General features: G+C 43.8%; 4 protein-coding genes across 7 annotated transcripts; 2 read left to right on the plus strand and 2 right to left on the minus strand.

Moving 5' to 3' along the window:
* Positions 1–52: 52 nt before the first annotated feature.
* lim2.3 (lens intrinsic membrane protein 2.3) lies at positions 53–1,055 on the plus strand. The gene is made up of 4 exons (XM_085916598.1): positions 53–227; positions 470–619; positions 799–933; positions 994–1,055. The coding sequence occupies exons 1-4, from the start codon at positions 53–55 to the stop codon at positions 1,053–1,055; spliced, it is 522 nt and encodes a 173-aa protein (XP_085772724.1).
* Positions 1,056–1,415: 360 nt separating this feature from the next.
* hspa8b (heat shock protein family A (Hsp70) member 8b) lies at positions 1,416–5,212 on the minus strand. The gene is made up of 9 exons (XM_085917209.1): positions 5,045–5,212; positions 3,949–4,158; positions 3,660–3,865; positions 3,416–3,568; positions 2,783–3,338; positions 2,469–2,671; positions 2,180–2,378; positions 1,884–2,116; positions 1,416–1,817 (listed from the first exon to the last, which is right to left on the minus strand). Exons 2-9 carry the CDS (start codon positions 4,151–4,153, stop codon positions 1,626–1,628), a joined length of 1,947 nt encoding a protein of 648 aa, XP_085773335.1. The 5' UTR covers positions 4,154–4,158; positions 5,045–5,212; the 3' UTR covers positions 1,416–1,625.
* Positions 5,213–7,123: 1,911 nt separating this feature from the next.
* sytl2b (synaptotagmin-like 2b) lies at positions 7,124–21,707 on the minus strand. 4 transcript variants are annotated; one of them, XM_085917201.1, is made up of 21 exons: positions 20,742–21,707; positions 20,550–20,639; positions 19,075–19,229; positions 17,767–17,924; positions 17,537–17,642; positions 16,523–16,571; positions 16,379–16,448; positions 16,027–16,318; positions 15,806–15,942; positions 13,884–15,683; positions 12,836–12,949; positions 12,711–12,761; positions 12,540–12,631; positions 12,370–12,453; positions 12,052–12,221; positions 11,474–11,576; positions 11,082–11,243; positions 10,862–10,946; positions 10,636–10,732; positions 10,356–10,561; positions 7,124–10,053 (listed from the first exon to the last, which is right to left on the minus strand). In XM_085917201.1, exons 3-21 carry the CDS (start codon positions 19,176–19,178, stop codon positions 9,905–9,907), a joined length of 4,029 nt encoding a protein of 1,342 aa, XP_085773327.1. In that variant the 5' UTR covers positions 19,179–19,229; positions 20,550–20,639; positions 20,742–21,707; the 3' UTR covers positions 7,124–9,904. The 4 variants fall into 4 exon arrangements, with proteins under 4 accessions (XP_085773327.1, XP_085773325.1, XP_085773326.1 ...); XM_085917199.1 differs by lacking the exon at positions 20,550–20,639; XM_085917200.1 differs by lacking the exon at positions 20,742–21,707 and having other exon boundaries at positions 20,474–20,554.
* Positions 7,221–9,636, plus strand: LOC147054166 (zona pellucida-like domain-containing protein 1). The gene is made up of 10 exons (XM_085917210.1): positions 7,221–7,378; positions 7,455–7,681; positions 7,743–7,927; positions 8,011–8,083; positions 8,155–8,252; positions 8,321–8,401; positions 8,473–8,644; positions 8,842–8,938; positions 9,047–9,076; positions 9,173–9,636. The coding sequence occupies exons 1-10, from the start codon at positions 7,261–7,263 to the stop codon at positions 9,250–9,252; spliced, it is 1,161 nt and encodes a 386-aa protein (XP_085773336.1). The 5' UTR covers positions 7,221–7,260; the 3' UTR covers positions 9,253–9,636.
* Positions 21,708–21,865: the final 158 nt, after the last annotated feature.

Raw genomic sequence — 21,865 nt, forward strand, 5'->3', positions numbered from 1 at the left:
ATGTGCAACTTTTTTTTGTTAGGTCAAAAAAGATTTGACTTGCGTGTTAGTTATGTACAGCTTCATGGGAGGCGGTTTGTTCTGCGCCGGAGTGGGCAACATCCTCCTGATCGTTTCCACGGCAACCGACTATTGGATGCAATACCGCCACTCCAGCAATTACATGCACCAGGGGCTGTGGCGCTATTGTGTGCCCGGCAAGTGCATGACACACACGGACAGTATTGGTAAGAACCAAAAAAAAAAAGAAACAAATATTACCAAAATAAAAAAGAAAATAGAAAAATATAAAGGGATATTTTTTTAAATATCTCTAATAATTAAATAAAAACAATGGAAATCCAAATATCATTGAATGACATTAAATATCCAAATAAAAATATTATTACAAAAAAAAAATACAACATTTGAAATATTAGGCTTTACATAATTTTGGAGCTGTTCAGCGAGCTGTTTTTGCGGTTGTCAGCGTACTGGGATGCCACACGGGCTTTCATGATCCTGTCCCTGCTGGCGTGCTTCATCGGCATCGTCATCGGCGTCATGGCCTTCATCCACTACTCCTCCTTCGACGGCTTCGACAAGACCTTCGCTGCCGGCATCCTCTTCTTCATCTCCTGTAAGCGCCAAAACATCCCTCCGATCATCCGGCTTCACTTTTTACCTTTTAGTTACCATCTGCTTCTTGACATCATATTTCATTTGCCATTATAGACCATTGCGTTCAGAGATGCCAAGTCGTCGGTTTTCCTACCCAAATTTCCTTGATATTTTGGGTGCCATTTTGTATCCACGTAGGTTTCTTTGTGCTGCTGGCCATGGCGGTGTACACGGGGGTGACTGTCAACTATTATGGCAAACGCTACGGGAGCTGGCGCTTCTCCTGGTCTTACATCATGGGCTGGGTGGCCGTGGTGCTCACCTTCTTCTCAGGTACTCACTCCTTTTCCTTCTCTTCATCAAGAAAAAGCGTTGAAAACATTCTTGTTGTAGGTATCTTCTACATGTGCGCCTACCGCATGCACGAATGCCCACGGAACTCAAACTCGCGCTGACCTCACGGAGATGCCCGTACCAAGTCCCGACATCCTTTCCTCTTCAAGCCTCATGAATATTCACGAGCAAGCTCAATAAAGCACTAAATAAATCTGAATGGTTGCTGTGTCGGTGTTTTTCTGAAACTAGAAAATAGTATGTAATAATTTAATGTCAGGGGTAGAAGTGGGCAATCTGTTAGTGTCAGGATGCGACCAATTTGGTCGGAAGTCGCCAGCATCTTAAAAAAACAAAAATTCCAAACAATTATTTTGTCTCAAGTGTTATGGCCGACTTCCAACACACGAGACTGAAATCACTTTTAGTTTTCATTTATACTTGACATTAGGAGTGTGGTAGCAAACAAGGAGCCCGACAACTTTGATGCTTTTGTGTCATTTTATTCAGGAAAAGTTTGTAAGTATTGAAAAATGAGTGAGGATTAAAAGAACAAGTGCAACGCCAAAGAATTTGTGTGCAAATAAGAGCCCAAAGCCAGTGAAAGTACCTGGAAAATCAGAACGGGCCAACAGAGACGCCGGCAACACTTAAGGCACACAACATTGTGCCACAACGGAGGGAATTTGGATTTAATCCACCTCCTCAATGGTGGGTCCGGAAGAGGCGGAGCCACCTGCGTTGGGGAAAGCTCCGCCTCCGGGCATGCCTCCGGGCATGCCTCCGGGCATGCCGCCAGCCCCCTGGTACAGCTTGGTCATGATGGGGTTGCACAGCTTCTCTAGCTCCTTCTGCTGGTGCTCAAACTCGTCTTTCTCTGCGGACTGAGTGACGAGACAGGGGGTGTTATTGAAAAGTCAACTTCACAGACAAACTTGTCAAATGGGTACCTGGTTCTTATCCAGCCAGCTGATGACCTCGGAGCACTTGTCCAGAATCATTTTCTTGTCGTCTTCGCTGACTTTGTCCTTGAGCTTTTCGTCCTCCATGCTGGCCTTCATGTTGAAGGCGTACGCCTCCAGCGAGTTCTTGGCGGCCACCTTCTCCCTCTGCAGGTTGTCCTCCGCCTTGTACTGCTCCGCCTCGCGCACCATGCGGTCGATGTCGTCCTTGCTCAAACGACCTGAAGAGGTTACCGTGATTTAAAACGGGGAATATTCTCAGGCGTGGCATTGTGGGATCGAACCTTTGTCGTTGGTGATGGTGATCTTGTTCTCCTTGCCGGTGCTCTTGTCAGCCGCGCTCACGTTCAAGATGCCGTTGGCGTCGATGTCAAAGGTCACCTCGATTTGTGGAACGCCCCGGGGGGCCGGGGGGATCCCGGCCAGCTCGAACTTGCCCAGAATGTTGTTGTCTTTGGTCATGGCCCTTTCGCCTTCAAACACCTGCGGGCGGGCGGGCGGGCATTAGTCGCCTCGTTAGTTCCTTTGCCGGCCGGGTGTGCTTGCAAGGGGGCCGGTGTGGGCGGGCCATACCTGAATGAGCACGCCGGGCTGGTTGTCAGAGTAGGTGGTGAACACCTGCGTCTGCTTGGTGGGGATGGTGCTGTTCCTCGTGATGAGCGACGTCATAACGCCGCCGGCCGTCTCGATGCCCAGAGACAAGGGGGTCACGTCCAGCAGCAGAAGGTCTTGAACTGCCTCGGACTTGTCGCCCGAGAGGATGGCGGCCTGCACGGCTGAAGCGACAAAAGCACCGTTTTGAAATAATGGAACTGTTTTGGTACATTTAAAAGCGAACGCAAGTTTGAAAAGCATATTTCACCGGACTTTGCAAATCCACACGATACCTGCGCCGTAGGCCACAGCTTCGTCGGGATTGATGCTCTTGTTCAGTTCCTTCCCGTTGAAGAAGTCCTGCAGCAGCTTCTGGATCCTGGGAATACGAGTGGAGCCCCCTACCAGGACGATTTCGTTGATGGACGACTTGTCCAGCTTAGCGTCGCGCAGCGCATTCTCCACGGGCTGCAGGGTGCCGCGGAAGAGGTCCCCGTTGAGCTCCTCGAAGCGAGCCCTGGTGATGGAGGTGTAGAAGTCGATGCCCTCGAACAGCGAGTCGATCTCGATGCTGGCCTGCGTGCTGGAGGACAGCGTGCGCTTGGCCCTCTCGCACGCCGTGCGCAGGCGCCGCACGGCGCGCTTGTTGCCGCTGAGGTCCTTCTTGTGCTTGCGTTTGAACTCGTTGGTGAAGAAATTGACCATGCGGTTATCAAAGTCCTCGCCGCCCAGGTGAGTGTCGCCCGCCGTCGACTTGACTTCGAAGATGCCGTCCTCGATGGCCAAGATGGACACGTCGAAGGTGCCGCCGCCCAGATCGAAGATGAGAACTTTTCTTTCTGTGCCGACCTGCCGACAGACGCGAGCGTGGGTGCCATCGGGGTTAAAACAATCAAATGGCTTATTGGGCGGCGTTGACGTCTCACTTTCTTGTCCAGGCCATAAGCGATGGCGGCGGCGGTGGGCTCGTTGATGATGCGAAGGACGTTGAGGCCGGAGATGGTTCCGGCGTCTTTGGTGGCCTGGCGCTGAGAGTCGTTGAAGTAGGCCGGCACGGTCACCACGGCGTTGTTCACGGTCTGCCACAAACACAGCCACGCACAACGTTTAGGACCAAGCCTTCGACAATAAATTGGTGGGAGTAAAATGAAGCACACGCAGCTACCATACCTTTCCGAGGTAGGCCTCTGCAATCTCCTTCATTTTAAGGAGCACCATGGAGGAGATTTCCTCAGGGTAGAAGCTCTTGGTCTCACCCTTGTACTCCACCTGGACTTTGGGGCGCTTGTCATCGTTGATAACAGTGAAAGGCCAATGCTTCATGTCGGCCTGAACCACACTATCCTCAAAGTGCCTGCCAATGAGTCGCTTGGCATCTGAATTGGACAAAAACAAAAAGACTATTATGTAAAAGGGGCCGAAAAACATGAGATTATTCGTCGATATTTAGGTTTCATACCAAACACTGTGTTGGTGGGGTTCAGGGCCACTTGGTTCTTTGCGGCGTCGCCAATCAGCCTCTCTGTGTCTGTGAAGGCTACATAGCTAGGTGTGGTCCTGTTACCCTGGTCGTTTGCAATGATCTCCACTTTGCCGTGCTGGAACACGCCCACACAGGAGTAGGTGGTGCCCAGATCAATACCAATTGCTGGTGCCTTGGCCATGGTTTCTGAGGAGGAAAAAAAAAAAAAATGAAGGGCAGAAAATAACACTGTCATCAGAACAAACCACTAGCTCGTTTTATTCAGCTTCTCTCCAAACGTTCGGAACTATTTTAGTCCACAGGGGCTCAGATCAAATGCGGAAACAAAATGTCCACTGAAGATCCACAGCACCTGTTTTCAAGCCTTTACTGTGGCAACAGTAGTCAACGCGGAGAAGGGCCAGTCTTGAAAGCAGGTTTTAAATGGTGCTCGAGTGGTCAAGACCATGAATGTGAAGTAATTGTAACAAAGGTGGGAAATGGCTAATGTCTTACTTTCTTTTGAAAAAAAATCACTGTTGCAAGACAGCAAAACTGTTTTCTCTTGTATTGTCGGTTAAATATAGGGTATTTTAGACACGTATGCAGGTGTGAGTCTAAAATGGAGGCCGCGTGGGAGTTTCTTGAGCTCCACCTTATCGTTACTAGGGTGTGGCCCGTCACTTCCACGAGGCGAACAACTTCCAGGATTCCATTGCTTAACAAAACTTTTTTTAATAGAGCTCGACATCGACACTTTTTGAAATACAAAATGTTATGAACAGTCGCAGCTTTCATACGCCATCCACACAATAGACTCTATAATGGACATAGCACACACAAAGTTCCGAAAGTCGTTACAATTAATGCGGATGTGTTTCCATTCGTTCTTCAAGCTAATTGATAGAATCTTTTAGGCAGCTATTTTTTCCGGTTACTGCAACATACTAATATAGGTTTTTTTTTTTCTTTGTCCTTCACCCCTCGTGCGCGAGTACCGTAACTTCCGTAATGTCGTCTTGTTCCGTTTTAAAAGTTTCACTAGCCGTTTTACGAGCTAATGCTAAAGACGAAGACAAAACTACGTACTCACCTGTTTATTACAATATATTGTTGCACTTTAAGGCCTCTGCAGTGCTGTCGAACCAGTCCAATACCGAACCGGTGATACGTCGAGGGAATGACGAAGTAAAAACTACTGGTCTCGCAGGTTTCTTTAAATCCCGTAGCACGCCCGCCACGGAACTCTCGCGAAGCAAAGGCGGGGCCGAAGACGGTCCAATGAAAAAAGTCATTCGCTGTTGCTACCGAGTAAGGGGAAGATTTTTGGCAAGGGAGGCTTTTTGTTGGTTCAAAAATACCTGACGGGTTTGCATTTTTATGACGTCATGGTACGCTATTATACAACGGTGGAAAATTACTAAGCGCAGATTGGACGGAAAAGTCCAAACTGCATTTTTTTCATATTTGCTAAAACGGTCATTATCACTTTTTCTCTCTCTCTATATATATACAGTATATATATACAGTATATATATACAGTATATACATATATATATATATATACACAATATATATATATATATATATATATATATATATATATATATATATAATATATATATACAAAAGTAGGTATAGTAGTATATATTGTATATATATATATATATATATATATATATTGTATATATATATATATATATATATATATATATATATATATATATATATATATATAAATAAACTGCAGCTCAATATAAATAATGGCTCATTTGTGCTGCAGGGTCCATGTGGTAACCAAACAGAGTCATCCAAAACTTTTGTCAAGTCAAAAAAGAGGTCACAGTTGCTATTCTGGGTTCTCTTTGTGTATGCTACTTTTACATATGTGCTTTTGGTCAATTGGCCTCAATGTGTACACGCAAGTTGTATTTCCAAAGGGGCACAAGATTTACTGCTCTGGGATATTTAGTCACACACTTTTGCCAAAGGCATGATTTCAAGATAATACCATTTTTATTTAGATGACAAAAGTCATTAAAAATGGCATTTGAAAGGTGAGCTGTCTAATGTATTGTAATACTTCTTCACATAGCGTCATATTGTGGGCGAAAGCCACCGGGGAGCTGTAAAGCTAGACGTCTCTTGATGCAAAGACCAAGAACCGGATCTGTCCCACACGGGTGTGTCCTTTCGTAACAGTCACAAAAATCTCCATTTTTTTTTTCTTTTGGAGAATTTACAGCACAGCCTCGAGGGCGCATCAAAAGAGTGTCGGTTACAAAATGGTGACGATCGGCGAGTTCCATTTTTATCATTTGAAAAGATCTCTGAGGTGTTCTCACATCACTTTGTTTGTTGTTGTTGGCTATGCAACACTTTCACTGCCTTTCCCATGCAATCACACAAGGGAAGAATAGTCCTTCTGTAAACATATAGCACCTTAGAAACAGAATCAGTGATAACATGTTTTGGAAAAAACATTCACCTTATGAATTGAAGTTGAAATATACAATGCACGTACTGCTGTAATACTTTTTAAAGACCAGCAATATACCGGAGATATATTAGGTATAATGTTTTATTCAGCGGGTTTTTTTCTCCTCTGCAAAAAAAAAAAAAGGAAAGTTTAAATTTAGAAATTTGTAATCGAAAATACCTTTATGCACAGAATGTATAGTGTGAAAGTCAGGGCTCGTGTTGCACTATTGTTTAGTGGCTTCCCCTTCCACGCCCCTTTTGGTGAGCCTATAAATGGAATCGTGCCTGACTTCTGGAACACACAAAATGGGGATTTACAGGTGAGAATTCCTTATTAATTATTATTATTATTATTGTTATTATCAGTCACCATGAATTTGCTTTTTCACGGCTTTGACAATGATAGTCTTGTATTATCATTATTTTCTGATTTTCTTTATGTAATACTTGAGTGCGCTCAAACATTTAGAGCCAATTTAAATGGTGTATTTTTTATTTTTGTGAATATTGAAAGATAAACATGAGAGAAGGGCAGCACAAAAAGGAAAAAGAAAATGGTTAAAATTATAGCAGTAAACTTTAACAGCTCAAAAGTAAAGAAAATTATTTGAACAAGAAAACACTACATTCTCATAATGTATATATATTTTTTTATGACATAGAATGACAACTTTTACTATCTTTCATTATTATTCAGTTGTTGTTTTTAGGGTCTACATTTCTTCTGTAAAATCTTGCCTTTTTCCAAAATGGCTAACTTTTGCTAACTTGTTTTCCCTCAGCAGAAATTTGCACTCCACTGGATATTTTTCAAGTTTGTCCCTGCAAATGTCTTGTGCATCCAGAAAAATGAAACTGGTACTGCTTGCGTGCCAGCTCGCCATCTTGGGGATTCGGGGTCAGACACCGCCCGAGTGCGTAACCAGCGACACCAACAGAGCCCCAGGTTAGTGAACTTTCCTCTTTTCTTCACATTTTCTTTTGTCTAGTGCGGAGTGTCACACCTTGTTTGTTTGTCCCAGAAAACTCTGACATCATGGTCTACTGCGGGACGAACCACATGGACCTGAGCATCTACCTTTGCCCCATGTATCAAGCCCTCTACAACGAGACCCTCATGGTGCTGAACAACGAGTTAAACAACGATGAATGTTACGGCGTGGCGGACTTCACCGTGGTCCCGCCCGTCTTAAATTTTAGCTTCCCTATAAACGAAAGCTCCACGGCGTCATGCGGGAACACCTTTACCGTAAGTCGCCGCGCGACTCGTTCGGAGAGCTCCGCCATGTGACCCGAGCGTTTCTCTGAAGGTCATCGATGAGGTGGGCACCGGAGACTTCGCCGATTTCTCCAATGTGCAGTTTGTCAACATTTCCGGTACGGTGAATTCCATCGACCCGTCGTCCGGCATGATCACTTATAGGCCGCAGCTCCTCTACATGTTCTCCTGCCTCTATCCGATGCAATACATCGTCAACAACACCGAGCTGGGCGTGTGAGTGCGGCGGGCCCGTCGGAACACTTTTGATGACTTTCTAAGGAATTTGTCTTATTTAAAAAATATATATATATTTTCAGATCTGGTGTGAACGTGGCCATTAAAGACAACAACGGCAGCTTCATCAGTACGCTGAGTTTGGAGTTATTCGAAGTAAGAACTAACTCATTCCATTGGCATCTTTGGTACTTCTTAACTAACAAGAAGGTCATTTGATTGGTCAGGATGCTCAGTTCCAAAACCCTCTTACCATCCCAGAGACGGGACTCCAACTGAAGACCAAAATCTACGTGGCCGTACGAGCCACCAATTTAACAGAAAGGTAGTTGTTGTCTTCTTAAAGAGTTTTCGCCCCCCCCCAAAAAAAACAACTGCGGATCTTTTTGAAAGGTTCAACGTGCTGCTGGATCGATGTTACGCTACCACGAGCCCTTACCCGGACTTCGACTCCTTCTATGACCTTTTTATCGGGTGAGCTTTACAACTTAAACGTGACGTCGAGGTTCTCGTCGTTTACTCACGCCCGCTTTGTCCGTCCTAAGATGCACACGTGACGAGCAGACCGAACTGTTGCTCAACGGCGACTCCCAGGTGGCGCATTTCTCCTTCGAGGCCTTTCGATTCGTGGAGCACAAGAATCTGACGGTGTCCACGTTCTATCTACACTGTGTCACCAGATTGTGCGAAGTGTCCTCCTGTGATGCATTAAAGCCTGTGAGTGTCACAATGCAGATGGGAGAATCCAATTCAGTGAAAAGTTCCGTTAGCCTGCTTGCTAATCTGGACACAAAAAAAAAAGTAGCAAAAAATATGATGCGACGTGATTTTTTTTCCCTCTTAGATGAAGGAATTAAATTGTCAATTTAATAATAATTCAACTAACCTTTCTTACTTACGTTCGTTTTGAACAGGATTGTTCCGGTAGCCGAAGAAAAAGAGACATTGAGGAAGTGTTGGCTAATGCTACAGTCACCTCACAGGCCATTTTTGTGGCCAAAAAGAATACAGGTGCGTATTAATTGTGTGTTATTCAAATATACGATTGCAATGAATTGGATTTAGCTGGAGTCTCAACACTACATTTATTTTGTGCCTTTTTTTGGTTTTGCCTTTCAGAAAATTTTCAAACTAACGCAGTTTCTTCTGGTAAGTTTGGACATGTCTTTTTCGGGGGGGGGGAGAAGTTCACAAATAAAAATACTGCTTATACAGTAGCATATATATATTTTTTCTATTCTTCAGGTTCGTCAGCGAGCCGCTACAGCGACCCAGTGTTGGCGATCATCTTCTGTATTGTCATCTTGGCTGGTTTTGGATTCTAAATTCCTTTCTAGATAATTTTTTTTAATATATTGTATTTACCATATTTAGCTTTTTTTTTTCCCCTATAAGGACAACTCGTTCTAAAGCACCTTATTTTTAAGTGTAAACTTTATTTAATATACACAAACTGAACAACCGCTTTGTTAGTCTCTGAAATGTAGTGTGAAAATCAACAATAAATATTGTTGGAATCTTAAAAAAAGTGATGATAGTACATCACTATAGATGCTTATACACTTTTCAGTTTGATTTAGCATAGAAAGGAAGGTTATGGAGTATTGGTTAACTGTCAAAATTAATTTGAAGACATCCACAAAGAGCAAACTAGCAAGAATGTTTGACAGCGGGAGTTAAATGACAGTTGCAGTTGTAAAAAGGCCACAATGACACATTCAGTCAATGATTTAAAACTTCATCTAATGTACTCATGCGCCCTTTGTTAGTTGGAATCCATTTAACACATCGAAAATGAATGTTGTTTTTTTTTCCTTTGAATTGACTTTTTGTTCTCTTTTGTTCATCTTCGGCCCATTGAAAAATAGAAAAGAATTCTTCGCCTTGTATGGATCAAGAAGTTGTCATGACCTTGGGTTTATGGTTTTTGCAAATGTTATTTGTGAAAGCGCTATGACAAGAGTGATGTACTTGGAGTTATTTGAAGGCCGTTTTGGAAGAGCTCAGCATGCGAAGGGGCAGCACTCCCTCCGCCCATTCGTTGGGCGACGCCACCATGCGCTCCCAAAGCGCCACCTCGCCGGGCGTGGAGTCCATCCAGTCTACGGCCGATCCGTAACTCCTTCCTGAGAACAGATTGAATGTTGACAATAAATACATTTCAGGATTCTGTCCAAAAGTCTGTTGATCCCATTCTTAACCAAAGAGACGACTAACCTTAGTTATGCTCCAAATTAATTGATGCAAAACACACACTCTGATTATTACTACCAATGAGCACTGGCGGAGCTCGGATCTTTTTCCTTGGAGGCGCAAGATTATATCAACAAAAATATTTCAGTGCTAATCTCCATCTGCAGTTGAGTAATTCAAAACGAAACAAACAATGGCAGCCTTTAAGAAGTCAACTGTGTTAAAAGTGCAGTACCTGTGCCGGTTCCCAGCCTGATCCCGCCCAGAAGGTTGCTGGCCAGCTTGTCCCTGTCCCAGACGGTGAGCTCCACGCAGGCCTCGGTCAGGTCAATCTCCCGGATGCCGTCGTACACCATGGTGTGGTTGAAGAGGGGATTGGCCGTCCTCCTCAGCACGCGCGTCTTCTGACGACTCTTGCGGCTCGTGTCGGGCAGCACGAAGCTGGAAATGGCGCGAGAATGGAGTCAAAACGCCATGACAACGTCGCTAAAGATTTCCACGGGTGCCGTGCGTACCATTTGACGTAAGGGTCGATGGTGGCTCTGATTAAAGGGAGGTTCCTGCATTCTTTCACCCAAATGTGAATCTCTCCTGTTCTGGGAACATGCTTAGCTAAGACAAAAAAAAAAGACAGACGTGTTTTACGTAGGGTCGGGACATTTATCGAACTATTAAAATTGCGTCATCAAAACTACTATGCCGTAGATATGGGGGGAGAAAAAAAAAAACGTGAAAATTGACCTTCACCGTAGATGACCTTAGGCAGGAAGCGTACAGCAAGTCTCATCTCTCCTCGGCCACTTAAAGATGCCAGAGTTGTTCTTGTCTGAATTACAACAAAAAAAACTTGTTGGAAGCAAATATTCCGATTTTTACTTGTAGTACCGAATCTCAACACAAGATGGCGCCAGTAAAGGGAATGAGCGTCAGTGTGTGTGTGGTTTTTTTTTTCATGTCCTACCTTGGCTTTGAGAGGCAAGTCGTTCATGCGGGTGTGGTCAAAGTCCCACTTGGAGAGGTCCACATCCACCTCACCCAAGAAGGTGTTGCGGCCAAACGTGTCGTGATGCCACACGGAGAGAACCAGCGTCTGTGTCTTGAGAGACTCGATGCTAATGTGATACTGGAAAAGCAAATTGATTGTAAAAATAAATAAAATAAAAAATATCAATCAACAACAACAGCAACCCGCTGTACCAATAAATATTGTAGATAGATTTGATCAAATATGAATTCAGACTTTTTGAATGATTGAAATATTTGTTGAATTGTAAAATAATCATTTGTACTGTATATATGAAGACGCTGTGCAAATGAAAATGTAGCAAAGTGCGTGTCTGCATACACACTCACCCTGAGGATCTCATTGAAAGTCGGATTAAGCGTCTTTTTCTTCACCGAAGTTTTCTTTTTTCCCAGATGCAATTTGTCGGGAACGAGGTAACTTTTGACGTAGCTGAGAAAAAAAAAGAAGCACACACACACAACACATTTAGTAAAATTAGTAAAATGTTGAGATACATTTTGGGTTTATTTCCATGACGCTAAATGTAGCTACAATCGACTACGTTCATTTGGAAACTCCTGAAGGTTCCATTTAATCTCGTTGCTGATGTATTATTCAGTTGGCAAATGTGTTTAAAACGTGATGCTGCCTCATGACAGTGCACAAGAATGATAAACATGTTTTTTTTTTTTACACGTTAATCCATCAAGACTCTAATCGAATTTACAACAGTGGAAGATTTAATTTGGTTTTATTTGATGAGAAAAAAGCTCCAACCAAATACGATCAGAGCTGGAATGCTGGAGATTCGTGACATTTTATTTGGTCAAATTGCACATAACCCACGTGTGGAAATATGTTCTGAGAACTCTCGTGTTCTCCATCCAATGCCGTTAATTAACCGTGCTTCGTTTCTCGTACTCACGGGTCAGAGCGACCTCTCTTGAGGTCGGCGGCCGCCAAGTCTTGGCACTGAGCCACGAAGATGTGGAACTCTCGGAGCTTTTGCACGTAGTTGATGGAGAACTGGATGCTGCCTTGCACGTCCACGTTGCCAAAGTCACCGCTGTACATGGTCATCACGCTCCCGTTGAACTGTCAACCCACGCAAACAAGATGACCATCGAGTTCTGTCGGTGCTGCTGTTTTGGTTAGCGGCGGGGATTGAAATGCTCTCGGCTTTAGCGCGTGTGAGCGAGATCGTTAGTGGAAGCGGCTCGTGCGGTGAGTGAGCGAGACGTACAGACGACATAGAGGCCGAGTCAAAGGACGAGTCGGTGGTGTGTATTCCCGGGTGGAGAACGTCCTCGTAAAACTGGCTGTCGTCCTGTAACATACGTGTGCTGGATCATGCATGGGGGGGGGGGGGGGCACGCGTGCAGGGTCATGCCGGACGCCGTGCTTCTTTTTTACCTCCGTCTGCAAGAACGAGGGGACCGACTTGCTTATCTTCTTCAAGCGCTCTTGGTCCGAGAACGGGCGTGGAGAAGGGGGCGTCATGGCGTCTATGGTAAAGAGGAAAAGTACAAGGTGAGGAAATAACACATATTTGAAATATTTACAAATATAGCTTGAGATTGTTACCATCAGTGGTTTGCCTCGTGTTTGGTTTGGGCTCTTGCCGTCTCTCTTGTCCTAGCGGAAGATGAAGTCATTAAAGTGTAATTAAAGGGGAAAAAAATATTGAGAGTGATGATGATGATGCTCACTTGGTGACAAAGACCCAACCAGGTCCTCCATACTTTTAGCAAGACCTTTAGGTCTAGCTTCTGCTCTCCGCAGCGCTTTCCTCACGGGATTCTCCTCATCCTCGACATTTTTGCCTGATAATGATAAAAAGAGAAAGCTATTTTTTATTACATTCACAAGGGCTAGCTTAACTGAATTGGCCTTTGTTGACTGCTAGCTTTCTTGTTGTTTGAGTTTGACACAGTCACAAGATTACACTTAAGCAATTTCAGTAAAATGACCTGAAATGGAATTTTAGTTTGCGCTACGCTCTCAATGTTCGCGTTACTGGTGTTGCCTGATGAACCTTCCCAGCCCACAAGCCAAATATCAGCCGAAGACTGGGAGTGTTGACAAGTGACTAACTTTGGCAAACAAAGATAACACACACACGGATACAGTAAGGTGTCATGTGTTTGTTGAACAAATATTTCTCCAGAGATAGAATTGCTGACAACTCCATCTTTTGTTTTGTCAAGTCCTACTGAAAAATAACATATGCAAAACTTTTCCCTATTAAAATGAATGGGAATTGAATTAAGATGGTTGGAGAGCTTGTTGTATTGATAGTTGCTGTGTGCTGTCATCACCACTAGATGGCAGTCATGTCTATAGTTTAAGAGGATATTGGGGGGGGGGCTGTGGAAAATTCTGGGCACTATCCATCCATCCATTTTCGGACTGGTCGCCAGCCAATCGCAGGGCACACGGAGACACACACAATCACACCTACGGACAATTTGGGAGGAAACCGGAGTACCCGGAGGAAAGCCAACGCAGGCACAGGGAGAACATGCAAACTCCACACAGGAAAGCTGGACTCAAACACCGCACCTCTGAACTGTGAGGCGGATTTGCTAACCAGTGCTCCACCACGCCGCTTGACAAAGTCAATATTTTTGGGAATTTTGTTTTCTCATACACCAAATTGTTCCTGGAATAAAGTTACACAATAATTCCAGGAATCACTGACAGCGTGGGTTTTGTTCTTGAATGTGAATAGAACATGGATGGATGGATAGTACTTACATTTGAAAACATTCCTGGAGTTGGACAAGGATTCGGACGTGTTGCTTAGAGGAGACTCGGGATCAGCGTCTGCGCTGCTGTAATTTATCCTCGCCTGGCGTGGGCTGGGCTTAAAGTTCTTCTTGGAGCCTCGCTCCTCTGAGCCCGTGGGAGTGCTGGTCCTCACAGGTCCGCCGAAACTCTCGGAAATGTCCGCCTCGAGAGGCAGGCTACCCGGCTCGTTGGCCATCCCCAAGTAGTGGCTATAGTCTCGGGGCACGAAAGCCCTGGCCAGGAGGGTCTCGGTTCCTTTGACGCTCTGAGCGCCGCCATCGCTGCTCTGCTTCTTGCTTTGGGAGTGGACGGGGCTGACGTGGATCTTAAGGGTCGGTTCTTCGGGGTCGACCAGAGCGAACATACTAGTGGCTCGACGCAGAGACCTACCGCGACCGCTGGAATGGCTGAAGCTGTCCTTACGTCTTTTGGGAGAACGAACCTCCCTAGGAGGAGTTGGTGGCGGTCTTGCAGTTTTGTCCACCCTGGTTGAGTCTTTCAAGATCTTTTTGGGTTCTTTGGGCTGAGCAGATTCCGGTAGGTTCTTTTTTGGGTCGGTGGCTGAGATGTGAGATGTTTCAAAGGAGCGAGGCTCGGGCTGGGAAGAACCTAACTCTTCGGGCGGTTGGGGAGTGTTAATTTGCCTTTTGGGGCTTTTGGTCTTGGAGTCCGCGGTGGCTTCGTCCCAGAACTCCAGCAGGCTGCTAAACTGAGCTCGGCTTCCACCGACGGTGGGTGACATTTTATCGATTCTCTGATTTAGAGGCAGACCGGTCAAATTGTCTCGATTGGCGCCTTCGCTGCCCGAGTCGTTGCCAATGGCCCGCAAGTCGAACTCCGATTTGGTGAATCTCTTGGTCATCTTTGCACCCCGCACGCTTTTATGTTTAGCGCCGTTAAGCGAGGGTTTGCCTGCCTCCTGCTCCCAGAAACTTTTGAGCTGCTTGATCTTCTCTGCTGTGCTTTTTTGTTTTTGAGGACTTTCTGTGTTTTTTATTTTGGGTGCCTGCTCGCAGTCTTTGCTGAAATTCTCCGGTGTTTTGTTCTCGACATTGTTCCCGCAAGTCTTGAGGTCTGACTCTGGACTCGGGCTATCTCTGGAGTCTCCAATGGTTTCTTCTTGACTCGAAGAGACCCTTTTTGCATCTGGACTGGACAGCAAAGGAGTTTTTGGAGCTAGTGGTTCAACAAATAAAAGCTCAACGTCAGAACCTTTCCTGTCAGCGACTTGGGGATTAGCGCTTAAAACTTCAGGGTATGCGTAGTTCTTCAAATTAGAACGGTCTAAGTCTTGGTCCTGTTTCAATCCTACAAGCTGACTTGCGTTGACTACATTTGTGACAGATGTTATGTTGGACCTCTTCTCGTTTCCGTCTCTTGTTTGGGTTTTGTCTTCAGGTACCACAGGTGTCGTGTCATCATTTTTCACATCGTTTATCGTCTCATTGGCTGTTCCTTCTTGCTGACTCGTCAATACTTCTTTTTTCTGAATACTTGCGACATCTTTCTTCAAGACCTCGTCGCTTCCCATCGCGGCCGTCTCACGGTGTCTGTCCGGGTTCCTCGAGACCTCTTTGCCGTTCACCCGATCGCTGCTATCGGCTCTACGGTTGAACCAATCGAGCACTTTGGAGATGGAATCCTCGTCTTCGCCGGTGGGACTGGAGGGCGGGTTGGTCAACTTGAACGAACGTTTCTGTTGGTCTCTCCTTTGTGTCTTCTGCTCCGAGGACTCAATAAAGTTGATGTCATAGGATATCGGAGCTTCTAAATGTAAAGAAAATGATCATATAAGGAATAGGAGCTAAAGTAGGAAGGAAGCATGAACCTTTCCCTCGCACAAGTTGGGTCTAAAGAGACTTTGGATGACAACACAGATCAAGTCTTACCTGTGTTTTTCTGCCACTCTGGTTCCTCCACTGATGATTTCTCACTGCCGCCAATGACTGGATCATGATCCAGGATTCTTTCTACGGTCCGATTCCGTCCTCGTGTGAGATTGTCTTTGATCATCTTTTCTGTGTTTCTGTCCGGTGATAAGGAATTATTTGAAAGTAGGACAAAAAAAAAAAATAACGGTGTAAAGATGCCCGTTAGGGTTTCAACTCACCTGTGAGCTGTAAGAAAAGATAACGTTCCATTTTCCACCAGACTGGAATGAGATAAAGTCTGAGAAGCATCACTCAGGCCCTGCTGAGGAGATGGAGACGGGTGGGCCGACACCACGGCTTCACCCTTGGATCGGTTGGAGCTTCCGCTGGAGTTCTGAGAGTTCAGGGGCGCCTTTGTTATGAATGTCCGCTTTTTAGGGATGGGCTTAGGGGAGGCCTCGGATGTCGCGGAGTTCCCCGACGTCTGACTGCTCCCCCTTGCTTGCTGATACTTCAGGAGGGAGGTGGGCTCTAAGGAAAAAGGAAATATCTTTTTAAAAATTTGCAGTCGGATTGAGAATTTTGGCTTACCTGTTTTTGTGAGAGCGTTAGCTGGTTGGTCAACGAGGAGGGAAGTGCGATTAAAAGGGTTCTGTCTTGTCTGGAAGGAGGACAAAAAACAAATTACTGGAGGAAAAAGACAAAGAAACAAATGTATATATTTCGTAAACAAACCATTCTTGGAGAATGGACCGCTGATACCAGATCTTCTTTCTTTCGATTACTACAGGGAAAAAAAAAATTGTAAATACATGTGAATGGCTTAGTGGTCCACCCATTAAATTTGAAATTAAACAACAAACTAAATCTTTAGATATGTGAATAACACAACAGGAGCTTCAAGGCTTTTCCCTTTAAATAAACAGTTGAGCTAGCACCAAAAAAAAAAAAAAAAAAAAAGTCAAATATTGACTGTGTTACGAAACCATGTTGAAGGAGTCTTGGAAATGCTAGCTATAAAGAAGTCGACTTCTCTTCCAAAAGATTCCACAACGAGTCAATAACCTAAATCCAATTTAGATAATCAACAAACAAAAATCATCATCATATCAAAAAAAAAACCAGCTGATAGAATTTCTGTTGCCCAAAATAGGCGACAGCCATTTGTCATTCGGCGGCAATGACGCAGAGGGTTTTATTCAATTAGGTACTTTGCTTAACTTGCACGCCACAACAAGAACAAGGCAACTCATGGACACCCGTGTTGGCTGGAAAGTCACATATTCCCTTTTGGCGCCGCCTTTGTTTACACGTGGGGAGTCACAAGACACACACAGGAACACACTCAGGTAGCTGAGCAAATATTCTTGGAGGAAAAAAAAAAAAAAAAAAGGTTTCTTGAGACTTTAAAGAGATTTCCACTTGGGGAAACCGAGCTACCGGTGGGTCGGACTTTTCGTTTATTATGTAATACATAAGCTGGTCATAATAACATGAAGTACTGAGGCAAAAAAAAAAACAGTGCAGAAAAGTCAGAATGCTGAAAGTACCAAAGGTATGAGGCTAAAAGTGGTCAAGTTAGAGCAAAGTCAGTTAGATTATATCTTTTTAAAAAAGTTGTCATTTAAGAGAAAATATAACAGCAGGAAAAAAAAAAATACAGAAAAAGGTTGACAGGTCGTATTTTTTCCCCAGATTTTTTTTTTTTTTTTATGCGTAAATATGTAAAATCCCAAAAAGGAATCGTACTTCAATTCCCGTGGCATGTCCAAACATCTGGCAGGTTTCTGTGGTACCGCCACGTCAGAACTTGGACTCTTGAGTGCTCGCGGTCTTTCCTGTCTATAACAGCCTTCTGCAACAGGACGCAAACATATGAAAGTTTCTGTGGGGGGGGGGGGGGATTATCGCACACAACTATTTACAACATCAACACGGAGCGTTGGAGTATTTAAAAAAAAAACACCCAGACACGCTACCTGAAGCGCTCCTTTGCTTCATGGAGGCCAAGATGATTTCAGAGCCATGGATCTTGTCCATATGCCTCTGAGACTTGGCCTCGTAGAACCACTGACCCGTCAGGTACTTCAACTTGGAGTCTGACGACGGACCTTGGCTCACGATGCTCTCCAGCTTCCTGGTAGAAAAAGAAAAAAAAAGAAAATGTATTTTCATTTTTGCAATATGTACCCCATTAAAAAAAACGTTGGTCAGTTTGTCGTATAGGCAAATCCTTAATTAGGTCAAATTTAATCAAGTGAGCAAATAACACATTTCTGGTCATGACATCATCACAAGATAGTAAATGGAAAATATAAACAAAGATCTAGGAAACCTTTGTGAAGACCAATTGGTGCTCCTTGAGTTTTGAGTTTGTCACCCAAAACATGTTTTAGGGGGAAATTGATTCCTTGTGGTTATCCGCAAAGTCTTTTTCTAATCTTGTTAGTGCTTAACTTTTTTTTTATGCCTTGAATGAAATGAAATTTTCGTTGGGTTAAAAATACTTTCCAATCTCCATCAGAACTGTTTTTGAGTTAAGACTTAATGTGGTTTGCATGAAATTGATGCATTTTTCTTGTCTTTCTTGGGATTCCTCAATAAAGCTGCTCTTCAGAACATGAAGGAGTTGGGGAAAGTGGCAAACATCTCCATGGAGTGGAAATGGAATCAACAGAAGACGGTGTCATGTGATGAAAAGGTGGGGCATTATTATGGGATGTTGTCATAATCCTCTTACACGCATGCACACACATTGGCCAACCGCCTTCACTTAAAGCCTGATGCGGAACATAAGGTCTCCTCGCATTCTTCGTGCCGCGCGACTTACGAGGCTTTCAAGTTTGGCGCTCGGTGAACTTTGAACCCCATTTGGAATGGAAAACATTGAAAAGCCACAACGTGAAGTACAGCCAATGAATAAAAATAAAACTTTTAGCTTCAAATGATTTTATGATCTACCATAATAATAAATAATATAAAAAAGCCACTTTTTGTCAAGCATGACATCACATGACACTTAACATAAACTTTACTTGTGTTGGTCAATGCAAGGATGCTATGCCGCCTCCCCCTTAGCTATGATTGGCCGTCAAAGCTAATATTTGACATTCTTGTGTGCACCAGACGGCGAGTCTCCTCCCCCGCCCACCATTAACGAACTTCTTTATGTCACATTCCCAGCCGCCACTTTGTTATTGTGCTAATCTCAAGCAGAGGTGTTCAACCAAAGGTTCGCGGGCCGTGGAAAGGTCAGAGGAAGGGTCCCAAGCGAGATAACCACCAACCTTATTCTCTGCTCGTCGGCCTGCTTGAGTTGGGCGTCCCTCCTCAGCACGGTCATGATGGCCCCACGCTCCTCCTCCGTCAGGAAGCTCAGGTCGATCATCATACCTCGCCGCCCTCCTCTCCCTCCGACGGTGGGGGACAGATTGGGAAACACCTGGAGAAGCACAGACGCAGCGATTTAATCAGACACGTTTATCACCCCTGTTACTATCAGTCGGTGTTTTCATCTTAAATTTAAATAAGCATTCCATTTTATATTTTCTGCTAATAAACTAACCATAATATATTACGTTATTAAAAAAATGGGAAAACCTGAGCCCAAATAAAACAACAACATGACCTCTTGTGCTATTTCGATCAATTTCATTTTTATTGACTTTGAAAGGCAATTTGGGAGTAATGCTGTCAGTAATTATTAGAATGAATCCATATTGTTATGCAACACATACCTATAAATAGCAAACGGCAGAAAGTGATCATTTTGTCAGGGTCTCTTAATTGAATTTCTTCAACAAACAAGGCAATTTACGAACATGTGACAAATGTCATTCGCGTTCTTCATTCTTTTTTTTTAATTGTTTTAGCTAACAAGGAATTATTTGAAGCAGCGTGAGATTTAAACAAAGAACAGTTCTCAAGAACAGCACCCTTCCAATTCTTGTGAAGAGCTGCCAGCCACTAAACGCATTTGCCGACTATTTCTTTCATGATGATTTATGAGCCAATCCGACCGCTTGTGAATTAAAAACACGTCAAAATAGCAACAGTTTTGACCCTCGGACTCAAGTGTCAGAAAGTTTGATGGGTCGGATAATATTTTTTGGGTTTACCGACACAAAAGTCTTGTCGCTCGTATGAACTTATTTGTGCATTTTTATTCCTTTTATTTATCCATGCCTGGTTGCAGATGGATTCCTGTTGGGAGCTTTTGCAAATATTTGCTCTAATAAAATATTTTAATGTGTCATTTCAGCCAGGAGCTGGTAGAGAAGTAAATGAGTTGTCACAAGATATAGTTAAAAAAAAAAAAAAAGAGGTGTATCGTAACTGATAAAAACACCTATTTACAGTATATATATTAAACATTTAATGAACTTTTACAAATGAAAAATGTCAGATTTTTATTAAAGTTTAACTGGCATTTGAGTTTTGCGCTAAATAAAAGGCAATTACCAATACTTTGGAGTTTCTGTATCTTGAAATACAATTAAAAGAAATACTGTATAAGAAAACAGAACTGACAGATATTTTTCTCCATATTAATTCAATACAACATTTGATGACGCAAATATCTTAATTTAATTGACCTTTGTTTTAGGCGCTGCAGCATGCTGAGAGCGGTTTCTAATATTATGCTTCGAAGCAACTCTGAAGGTAAATTTTGAAATTGTCTCCTACCTTGGAGCTTTAGTGTGCCTCTTGTATGTGAAAAAAAAAAAAAAGAAAAAAAAAGTTTTGAGTTTAGCCACTCAACTGGAGTGCCGCAGTCGTTTGGATGAACTCAAAAATCTTCAGTGAGTAGCTAAGAATAGGGGCAGGACTCGTTTGAGATGGGTTGGACCGTCTAGAACAGACAAACCATCTCCTCACTCAAGCACAAGTGTGGCTTACAGCTGGTGACGTCACTGAAAGGGCTCATAAAAAAAAGATCAAATAGTGAGCGTACCTGTTGTAATTGCAGCCGGCGATCTGTAGGTGTCGTCAGTGTTTGCCAAACTAGTTACTTGTTCTGCAACTTGTACAGTTGTCTTGTCCTGCCTGATGCATAATACAGAATACAATTAGTATGGTTAGAGAAATTTGTTATGAGATAGTGTTGATTTGACTCTTGTCATGTTGATTACCAAAGTTCAAAATAAATGTTCCTCTCTGATCTACTGAACCATGTTCTGAGCAATAGCCAATGAAGCAGTTGTGTAGGTTAGCAACACTGCCACTTACACGGAAGAGGGGAAAAAAAAAAAAAAAAAAAAAAAAAAGAGAGAAAATGTGAGATAAAGAGACGATAGTCAGGGTTTTTTTTTTGTGGAAGCTGCTCTTTATTTGAAAAAGAAAAAAAAACAATATTTGAGTGGTCGCCTGCTACAGGTTCTAATGACAGAAGAGATCTGCAGAGAGGATCATCCTGAATCAAGACTTAATAGGTGGAGTCAAATTGGATTTGAATCATGTTCATATTTCATACATCTTTCATTTTAGCAATCAAAGAACAGTCACTTGTTTAATTATCCTATTTACACTGAGTGCCGATCAACAGCGCTCGTCCCTCGTCCTCCACCTCCGCCGACGCTCGCCCACCCGCCCGCCCGCCGCTGCCGAGCCATCGTGTTGATCTCCCGTCCGATTCACGTGGCGCTCGAGCGGGACGGCGGGTGGGTGCCTGCGTGTGCGGCGTGGAAAGATGTGTGCAACATGAAGACAACTCTTCACATTCAGAGAGTAAAGGCAGCCTCGAGCGTGCTCGCCGAGTCGATGGCGTGCCAAGCTATTAAAGCAAAATGGAGCCCGCCGCCGCCGCCAGGATGGTGCGTGAAGTGTTACCCAAGTTACAAACAAAGACCTCGATATAGGCACAGAATGCACTATGTACTCCTTAGCGCAGGGGTGGGCCACCCTTTTCGTATCAAGTCGCCCAAGGGCCATACTAATTTTACAAAAACATGATATTTTTTTTTTTTTTTCAATATTCATTATATATTACGAGAATGTGTTTCAGATTGGATGGTGGGCCGCATTGGTGCCCCACCCCTGCTTTCGCAGAAACCTCTGCACTCTCAGCACAGTGGCGTC

Source organism: Syngnathus leptorhynchus, chromosome 7 (assembly GCF_054491065.1).
Source record: "Syngnathus leptorhynchus isolate UIUO chromosome 7, UIUO_Slep, whole genome shotgun sequence".
Lineage (NCBI taxonomy): Eukaryota > Metazoa > Chordata > Actinopteri > Syngnathiformes > Syngnathidae > Syngnathus > Syngnathus leptorhynchus.